Below are 10,163 nucleotides of genomic sequence, written 5' to 3' on the forward strand. Positions count from 1 at the left end.
AGGTTTGAGCAGCCCCAGCTCAGGCTCTGCCCAGCCGAGGATCTCCAGCCCTGGCTGAAACTTGCCTTGGTGCCAAAACCCAGGAACATGGTTCAGGCAATGCCAGCTGAAGAGAGTGAGGGGGGTGATGGAGGGAAACACCTGGGCAGAACAAACACCCAGCAACACCAAAATGAAGCTCCTTTGCTCACTGCAGTCAGAGCAGGTGGACCTTCGGCTTAGGATAAGTTTATTTTCAAATAAAAATCTGAGTAAAGTAAGGAGAGGGCAGCAGACCCCTCAGAAATGGAACACAAAAAGTGCTGGCTCACATGGGTACTGTCACAGCAGGGGACAGGTGCAAATACAGGTCCCCAAACCAGGGCTAGAGCAGGACAGCCCCAAAAAGCCCTTCTCCGTCCCTTCACAGCAGGCTGGGAACAGCTCTGCTTTCATAGGTACCAGCCCATCACCAGCTCTGCAGCACCCCAGCATGGCTGGTGAGGGATGCAGGATTCTGTGTACCTTCACTGCCACCTTTTTACAAGGGTCACCCTGAATTTCCTTCAGAGCAGAAATCTAGAGCAAGTCTGTCACTTTGGGTTTTTAAAACGCATACAGGTACCTACCTCAGAGATGAGTGCACTATGCAAGAGGGTCAGTAGAAGGCTCCCTGCATTAACTGGGCTTAAGTCCTCCAGGCTTGTTTCCCAACCCTCTGAACCCCTCTTCTCACACTACTCCAGACTCTCCACTTGTTTCACATGGTCCAGCCCCAAAGTGATGCTCATGTTCTGCAGATGTTGGCCTTGCTCACTACCTTGGGGATCAGCAACAGTTTCATCACAGCTTCATCCCACCACAGCCCTTCCCCACATTAGGGGCCCATCTCCTGACAGCTGGCACCAAAAGGGTCAAGCACATCAATCACCCCCACTCAGCAACCCACCCAGAGCTGCAGTAGAGAGGAAACCACTCAGAAGCCAGTTGTGCTAACAAGTATGCACAGCAGTATATTTTATTCGCTATGGATATGTTTTTAGCCAGCCCAGGCACTGAGGGCTGGGAGCCCAAAGCCCCTGAAGTGGGAGACAGCAGAAATGTGCATGGTACAAAGTTCTGTAGTGAGGCACCTGCTGAAGTCTGCCCATGTCTTGGTGACATGAGATCTTCTGTCTCAGATCGTCTCAGCTGAAGAACTCCAGACAGGATCAGCCCCACTCTCCCCCTCCTGTGAAAGGAGCCATTCTCCAGCACTCCAGGTCTTCCAAACCCTCAAATCACTGGGCAGACCAGTCACAAAACCAAACCCCTACAAGCTCATTTAAAAAACTAGAAATTCATACAACTTTCGCACCAACATGTCAAGAACAGAGGTCACATCAGCACACCCAGGTCCCTGCTTCCAAGCAGAACAGAGGGTCACCCCCACCACTATTCACACCAGGCACAGAGCTGGTCCAGGTCTTTGCAGGTCCATCCGAGAAGTGCAGTTCCACCTGATGTCAGGGAGCCCAACGGCAGCAGCAACTGCAGGCCTCTGAACAGGCCAGAAGATGAGACAACCCTGTTTATTCTTCATGGAAATGGGAGGAAGGAGCAGTAAAATGAGGGGGGTAAATCAGTTCAAGCATGAAGCCAGAGGCTTGGTCTCCTGCCACCTTGCTGTGAGGCCAGGATTCTCCTCAGGGCAGCTCATCTCTCCCACAATCAGTGTTGATGCTCTGCAAGTAGCCCCCGCTCAGCGGTGGTTGCCTCTGTGGGCAAGCACACTCTGCCCTGCAGCCACCCAGCCCAGCTGCTCCCTGGCTCTCACTGCAGGAAACTGTCCAGACTGGCTTGGCTGCTGCTGGAGGAAGATGTGGAGGGAGCTGCTGATGCTGGCCTGGAGACATTCTTCCTCTTGCTTCTCACTGCTATGGGACGGATTTCTGCCAGGTTTGTCTGGAGGTAAAACCATCAAGGAAAGTACAGACCAAGCTCCTGGAAACACAGGTGATCCACCTGCTGCAGCCCAGCCTGAACAGCCCTGGGACCTAGCCATGCATTTGCACCCCAAAACCTCCCTGTGGGAGAGGCTGGGCTTTGCCCCTTACTCACAGCAGCAGAGCTCAGGCACGTCGCTGTCCCATGGGTCAAGGAATGCTTCCCACAAGCCCAGAAGTTATCCACTTGCACAAAGAATAGCATTTAAGCTTATTCCTCAGCTTCAAGATCCACCCTGTGTCAGCAATGGGACACTGTGCAGGGAAAGGCACAGCAGCCAGAGCCTGCAGCCTCCCAGAGCAGAGACATCCCAAAAGAAAAGCCCCTGGAGCAGCAAGTCCCTTTGAACTCCCATAGCATCAGAAAAATCTTTAGAAACACAGAAGTGGCAGAAATTAAATCTCACTGATTTGTAGCAGGTTTTGACCAGTCCCTCACTGCAGCGCTGAAAGGCAGGTGCAGGACTGCAGGGTTACAGACCAGCAGCACTGGGATGACTGCTCACCTTCTCTGTTCACCTCAAGCTGGCAGCGTGGGCACATCTGGCCCCAGAGATTTGCTCAAGCATCTCCCTGCCATTGGGTACCTCCAGCCTGCCACAGTGAGGCCACCAGAGCAGCTGTTCAAGAATCATAGAATGCTTCAGGTTGGAAGGGACCTTTAAAGGTCATCTAGTCCAACCCCCCTGCAGTGAGCAGGGACATCTGCAACTAGAGCAGGTTGCTGAGCCCCATCAAGCCTAACCTTGAATGTCTCCAGAGATGTGGCCTCCACTAACCTCTCTGGGAAAGCCTGGTCCAGTGTTTCACCACTCTCAGAGCAAAGAACTTCTTCCTAATGTCTAATCTAAATCCCAAAGCTCCCCAGCAGGTCACATCTTTCAGCTGACCATTTATTCTCTGCTTCAGCCTCCTGAAGAGTTAAAACCTCCTCAAAACCAGCACCAGGAGCTAGAGCACTGTCAGAGCCATAGGTGCACCACGCCCCACTCTAACACCACTGCCTGGGGTGGCAGGTGAGGGGCAAGCTCCACAGAGGAGGGGACACTGCTCCTGCATGAGGGGTGGGAGACAGAGCAGCTCCTCACCTGCTGGGTGAGCTCAGCCCATCAAATCATTCTGCTTGGAAGAGATCACTATGACCATCAAGTCCAAGCACTACCCCAGCACTGCCAAGTCACCACCAAGCCACATCCCTCAGCACCACATCTACATGGCTTTTGTCCCCCCCCAGAGATGGGGATTCCACCACTGCCCTGGGTAGCCTGGTCCAGGGCTTGACAACCCTTTCAGGGAAGAAACTAAAGGTTCCTCACCTGCCCAGGGCTGCCCACTGGGACAGGCACAGCAGAGCAGCAGCACCAGCACCCTGCAGGCAGGAAAGCTTTGGCTGCAGGGGCTAACAGGCACACAGCCAGGAGGAGGCTGCACTCTGCTGCTGCTCACAGATCCCAAGGGCACAGGCAGCCCCTGCAAATTGCACTGATTTCTAGTTGCTATGCTCCTCTGAACTAGCCACCTCCAACAATAGTCTCAGCAAGTTCAGGTCCTTGATGCCTTTGTCATGTTCAGTCTTGTTCAGAGCTGGAGAGAAATCCAATGGTTCCTTGAAGGTCCTAGCCCATGTTTTCATTGACTGGTGGGCAGGACTCCAAGATGACCAAGACCAAAGAGGAGGAAAAGGGATGACATCTCCACAGCACCACTAGAGCCATGCGAGCTGCAGGGAAGGATACAGGCTGTATGAACTTTGTTCTGCCTCCCAAGCCATCGTACCCCATCCTCACCTGGAAGAGAGGAAGAAATGAGACTGGAGCAGCAGCACAGAGCCTTGGCTACCTCTTCTTGATATGGGGAAGGGGGAGCTTTGCAGGCCACAGCTTCTAGGGAGGGGTTACCAGCACCTGGAAACACTCAGTACTTGTGCCAAGTCCTTACCCTTGGGAAAAGGACAGACCTAGGGGTATTAGTAAACTTAGATATCTTAGGCACTTTCTGAAGTAAGCTGAGCCTTGCAAGCAACAGCAGCTCTTAGGGTTTTGTCACTGGGACAGAGGAATACAAGGAAAACACGCAATCTGTAAGGAAGTGGAGGAATTGGACATGGAGGGCCATTTAGAAGTCTGCTGCCAGGAAGGGAAATGAGCATCTGTCATCCCTGGAGCTCTGCAGGACTGGGAAGTAGCCAGGCTGTGCTCCAAGATTTATTTTCCTCAAGCTGTATTTGCTCCCTCCTGTAGGGTCACTCCAGGACAGAGGTGACCAGTGCCAGCCCTCGACAAGCTCACCAACTGGACAGTCATACTTACAGTGCCCGTGTTCTTGTGTGGACCCAGCAAGCTACCCAAAGATGGCTTCTTGGAGAGAACAGAGTTCCTGATGAATGCTGGCAAGAGTCCTTTAAGAGCATCATCCTCCAGATCATCCTCCCAATTCTGTTCCACAAAATAATGAGAAAGCCCTTTAACCAGCATGATCTGCTGAATTTAGTCCACATACAGGGAGGACTGATAACACAGACAGCTATTTAGGATAATGGTTACTGCTGTGCCACGTGTCAGGCCAGAGAATAGCAGCTCCAAGCCTCCCAACTGTGGCCCATGTGTGACAACACCTGGAAGGCAGGACAGTGCACCCAGCAAGGCTGGAAGAACAGCCCCCTCAGCTCAGCTGAACTCCACAGCCCTCGTGGTCAGTCCCACAGTGCTTGCCGAGCACATCCGAGGCAGGATAACAGGCCAGAAGCATAAGGGTTCCCATCCTCCCTCTCCTGCCCAGTTCCAGAACGACTGAGGCAACAATGCAGTGATTCTTAGGAAACTGTCAAGCAAAGCACTTTGAAGCATGTACTGTGGTTCTGTAGATGGGCTGGTCTACAGTCACAGCATCTGCTACATGGAGAAAATTGGGCCTTTGTCCCAAGCTTATTAACAACAGGATCAAAGAGATGATACAGAAAAATCAAGACGAGTCCTTTTACCTCCACTGTTTCCTTCAGAACTTTCTTCGCCAGATTTACCACAGGAGGCCTGTAAGAAGCCCAAGGAGCAAATCAGCAGAGATTTATTATTCAAGTGAAGCTGGCAAGGACAGGCAAGGCCAAACAAATGACAGCAAAACTTGCAGCATGACATCAGGCAGCTGGAGAGCTATCTGATTTCACACAGCAACTTCCCAAGCAGCAAGACTTTGATCTCCTTTAGAAGCAGAAAGAGGAGGGAAAACTCACGGCTTTTTATCCAGCTTCTGCCTTTTTGCAGGGCCGCAGAGAGATCTGCAGGGCTCGTGTTCAGGGGTGTCCACATCAAAAGTAGCATCTAAATTGATCTCATCGCTGTGGGCCGGGCAGTGGAGCTTCGGGTGCCGCAGTTCCATGGGAGTGGGGCTGCAAGGCCGTGCAAAGCATTAGCCATCAGGAGGCCACCACTTGCCACCCGGCAGGCGAGAGGAAGGACAGAGGAAGGACTGAGCTGCGTGATCGAGCGGCAAGGTAGCAGCGGGAGCAGGAGCAGAGCCCTGTTCTGCTTGCAAGTCACAGAAAGGACAACTCAAATCCCAGAGTTTATAGCCAATGTCCCAAACCCCCACTCACCCTGGAATGGCCTGTGCTGTGGCAGCAGCACTCAGGGCAATGCACCAGCACAGGGCTGCACTGAGTGCACAACCCAGCTTGCTGTGCTGGGGGAGCAGCACAGGCTCCTCACAAGAAACTGCTTGATAAAAACGTGACAGATGCCATTTTGCACGCTAGGTTGCTTTGCCTGGCTAAGATCTCCAGTCGCCCTAACACACCAGGGCATGCTCACTGGAAGGCCATCTCTGAGGCAACTAGAAGGGCAGCTTCAGGGATATTTCTGTGGTAGGACACAGGAGCAAAGTTTGTCAAAACCTACCCCGTTCTTCCATCCCATCCTGACCCAAGCCCTCCAAAACACACACTTTTCCAGGTACACCAAACACTACCTCACCAGCAACAAGAAAAAAAAAAAAAAAAAAGAGGATACAAGGGGCAAAGTGACCATGCTACTGCAATACCTGTCAGACTAGCACATCTCTGCCTTCCCAGCTAGTTAACTTGTCAGGTCTTACCTTGGACCTGCCATCTCCATCCTTAGCCTGTATCTGAGGACACACCTCACTAACCTTTCAAAGACTAGTCGACTGAGTGTCTCTCTGGTTACTGAGGGGACCTTCAGAGTATCCTGCAGGATGTCTATTTTCTTCTTCAAACTCTGGAGGGAGAAGGGAAAGCAGACAGCAAGAGAAGGAGAGGTTCAGTGGCAGATACTTTGCCCTTTTTCCATAAGTGAGGATCAGGTGGAGCTCAGAGGGTGGGTAGAAGAGAGGTAAGGTGGGCTGGATGACCTAGCCACCGAGCAAGAGCCAGCACAACTCCTGGCTTTGCAGCTGCAGGTCATGGCCAGCTGCCAGTTACTGCAGCCCAAGGAATTATATTCTCACCAAGATCTCCTTGTCTGCATTCTTCAGATCCTTCTGTGTGCTTTTTAACTCCTCCTTTGTCTTGTCCAGCTCTGAAACTGTTTTCTGTAGCTGCAGAACAAACCCCCCAAACAGCAGAGTGCTGGTTACCACACATAGGTAAGGCAGGTTGCAGATGCTCTGTGAGAGCAGTATGCTCTGCAGCACATGTTACTTTCCCCTGTTTCAGGGCTGTTTTCCTCTCTGCCCAGTCTCCCCTGTATCAGAGCAGCCAAATCCCTGCCCGTTTCCTCAAGCTGCCTGCAGAGGGATCTCCAGGGCTGCCTGCCCAACACAAGCCTTCCTAGAGCATTTCCTGAGCATTTATGGTGACAGCTCTTCCCTCCTCTAACACTTGGTGGCTGCATTCTGAATTCCTGCAGAACTCTGGACACACCAGACCACAGGAATTACCAACCACAGGCTGGAGAATGGTTGTGTATCAGGAGGACTGGCACACAGACAAGCCTGATTCACCAGGGAAGCACATGAGGAACAGGGGTTGAGAGGAGGACTGTTCCCACATGAAAGACTTGGGTGGATTCAGGCATCAGTGTGGGTATAGTCAGCTCTCTGTCAGCTGAGGCTGGAGCCCCAAGTGCACTGACTCACACCCGAGCTGCAGCTCAGCACTAACCCAGCCTGAACCCAGCAGCAGCACCTCCGACAGGGGTTTTAACACCCCTGGGGAAGAATACAGCAATCTAAGAGCCTCCTCCTTCATCTGAAGGGACAACAGCAGCTAGGGCTGAGTAACAAAACTAGGCCAAATCCACCCACAGTCTCTCACTTCGTGAGCTTGGGCACAGGAGTGCCCCAGGGAACACCTGCACCTGGGAGAGCAGGGCTACACACACACACTTGTCATGGGCACTTGCCACCAGCACTGACAAAAAGTGATTTGCTACCTGAACAGAGCCCAGCCAGGCCTGGCACAGGGGAAGCACAGCAACAGAGGCACGTCAGCAGCTCCAAGCTCTGCAGCAGGTCAGGGCCAGCCCAGGCAGGCTCTGTGCAGAGCCACCTGTTTGTCCCCACTGCACGCTGAGAACCTCTCTTGCCTGGGCAGAGCACCCTGTGGGAGCCCTGGCCCAGGTCAGTCAGCTGAAGGCACAAGGCTGTGCATGACTCTGGTTGTGCCAAGGCAGTGCTAAGCCCTGCTCAACTCGTGCTGGCTCCAAACCCCTTCCCACCACTCCTAGGACCCCAATTCTGCAACAGGAGGGGCTGGCAGTTGAGCTAGCACACACTCAGCAGCATGGCAGGGCGAAGGCAGAACTGCTTCCAGAAGCCAGTGGAAGCAGCAGAGCACCTGTGTGCTGCTGCTTTCCAGTCCAGGCTCCCTGCCAAACTCTAGCTGGCTCTGTACATGCTGCCCCACTGGTGTTCCCAGGGACTGCACACCTGACAGCAGCTCATGAGCCACTTGCTTACTGCAGCACCACACCCTGACCCAGAAACCCCAGCCTGACACTTCCACACCACCCATCTCACTCAGGTAGTACTCAGTGTAGGGGGAGGGGGTCACTGCAGAGGGCTTGGAGCACAGCTGTGGACAGGATCTGTAGACCAGATGTCACCCTGCTGTCTCACACACTCCCTTTACCTTGCTGTTGACAGAAAACAGCTCCTTCTTCAGCTTCTCTGTCGTCTCACTAGACATCTTCCGAGCCTCCTTCAGGTTTTCATATTCCCTGCAAAGAGAGCAGAGGAGTCACACTGACTGCGAGAAGACTGAGCAAAAACTTTCTCGGAGACAAGTCAAGACCTTTGATCTGAAGCTCTGCAGCTGCAGGGCCACCAGAGAAAACCCAGGAGACACCAAGCCCTTTAGGGAACAGAGTTGAGTATGCCACCCAGGGTGTCACACCATGGGGGAGAAAAAGCTGCATGGGCTACCAAGCCTGAGAACAGGGCTTGAACAGATTTCACCAGCAACATGGAAACCAGATCCAGAGACATTTCAGTTGCCAGTGGAAAAAACAAAGACAACAGAGCAGCTTCCATGTTGGCAGCAAATAGGCGACTTTGCTTTAAGTGACTTTTCAGACTTCACACTATTGGCCATGCTCATTCATTCCCAATCACACCACAGGGCCACTTCCCTCATTACAGCTTTGTATCAAAGCTGCAATTATTCAGCTGCCATCAGAACGGACCCTAAAAAAAAAGCAGCTGTGGTTTTGCCCAGCAGGACCAGCTGGATTTCCAGGTGGGGGAGTGCAGCACTGCAGCATTGCCCTGCCAGGGAGTGCTGGAGGCCACGGCAGCACAGGTACAAACCAGAGGCCCTCGGCCTCCCCCTGGGCATGAGAGGGGAGCGGAGGGAACGACCCTCAACACCTCAAAGGTACTCAGTAGAGGGTTCTCCCTGGGCACATCCACAAGCTGGTTGTGCCAAGGCCACAGCACCTACTTTTTCAGTGAGACACAGTAGATGGCAAGCTGCTCCACCGCTGCCTGCCCGACACCCATCTCTCGGATCATCTCCTCCACTTCGGGGCGCTGGCTCTGAAGCAACAGCTCAATCCTGCACCAAAATAAAATCCTGCTCTCAGCTCATAAATCACAAACAGCAAACTGGGAAAAACTGGAGCCCTGCTTGCCCCCAGAGAGCTGGTGCAGCCCAAGCTCCTGCTGCAGGCATTCTGGGTGTTGAGGGGGAAGACAACAGCCCCACCACCATCAGGGCTTTTTGTGAGGGAGGAGTGGCACTATGTGGACAGCCTAGGGAAGGGGCAGCTGCACATACACACCATACAGGGCCAGTGTCACAACTCTGGCACATATAGCTCTGGATGTAACAGCATTCCTGGGCTGGGATTCTGCCCCAGAGGCCTCTGGGAAAAGTACACAGCCATACTCAGAGCACTGGAGATGAGGCCAGTCTGTACACAGTGCCATGCCTTAGAATCACAGTAATTTCACTTGGAGGAGAGACCTCCTAAGATCACAAAGCCCAACCACTAACCCAGCACTGCCATGTCCCCAGTAACCCATGTCCCTCAGCACCACATCGCCACAGCTTGGAAACCCCTCCAGGGATGGGGACTCCACCACTGCCCTGGGCAGCCTCTTCCAGGGCTTGACAACCCTTTCAGGGAAGAAATATTTCCTGATATCCAACCTAATCACCTCCCAGTGCAACTTGAGGCTATTTCCTCTTATTGCATCTATTGTCCCCAAACAGCCTTGCTGCTGTTTACAAGAGCAGCCACCTGCAAGCATAACAGGGGCAAAAGCATGGACAAGCAAGGACCAGCCAGTTAATGCAGCAGTTTCCAACCTTATGGGGGCAAGATGACCCAGGATGTGGAGGGGGATGTTACAGCAGGCATGGCCAGACCTCTCCCTCCCTCTCTGAGGGAGGCAGAGGCAGGCAGCCCAGCCTGGAAGGCCCAGGAAGAGCCCAGGATCTCACCGCTCCATGGCTCTCAGCTTGTTCCGCAGGCGACGGGCCTCCTCCTTTGAACTTCTGTTATCCTCCTGCTGCTGCTCCAGGAATTTCATCTGCTTCTGCAGAGGAGCAAGTGCAGGCAGAGTGTGAGGAAGGCTCCAGGGATCGCTAGAGGAACATCCTGGCTTATGTGCACTGCGGGCAACTGGGAGAGTAACTGGCTCTATGTGCCACCACCCCCTGCCTAGCCCCCTCCCCACTGCACCCCCAGCTCTGCTCCCTGCCAGCACAGCAGGGTCTCAGCACAAGCCACAGCATGAGGC

At 53.3% G+C, this 10,163-nt stretch overlaps 1 protein-coding gene across 1 annotated transcript; it reads right to left on the reverse strand.

Moving 5' to 3' along the window:
- Nucleotides 1-1,791: 1,791 nt before the first annotated feature.
- Nucleotides 1,792-9,959, reverse strand: TRAIP (TRAF interacting protein; the record flags this gene model as incomplete). The annotated part of the gene is made up of 10 exons (XM_008942040.1): nt 1,792-1,923; nt 3,701-3,751; nt 4,274-4,399; nt 4,945-4,993; nt 5,194-5,349; nt 6,108-6,196; nt 6,426-6,515; nt 8,050-8,137; nt 8,860-8,973; nt 9,865-9,959. Coding segments are annotated over 10 exons (990 nt in total), but the record flags the coding sequence as incomplete, so codon positions are not given.
- Nucleotides 9,960-10,163: the final 204 nt, after the last annotated feature.

The sequence above is a fragment of the Merops nubicus genome, unplaced genomic scaffold (genome assembly GCF_000691845.1).
Source record: "Merops nubicus isolate BGI_N331 unplaced genomic scaffold, ASM69184v1 Scaffold51096, whole genome shotgun sequence".
NCBI lineage: Eukaryota > Metazoa > Chordata > Aves > Coraciiformes > Meropidae > Merops > Merops nubicus.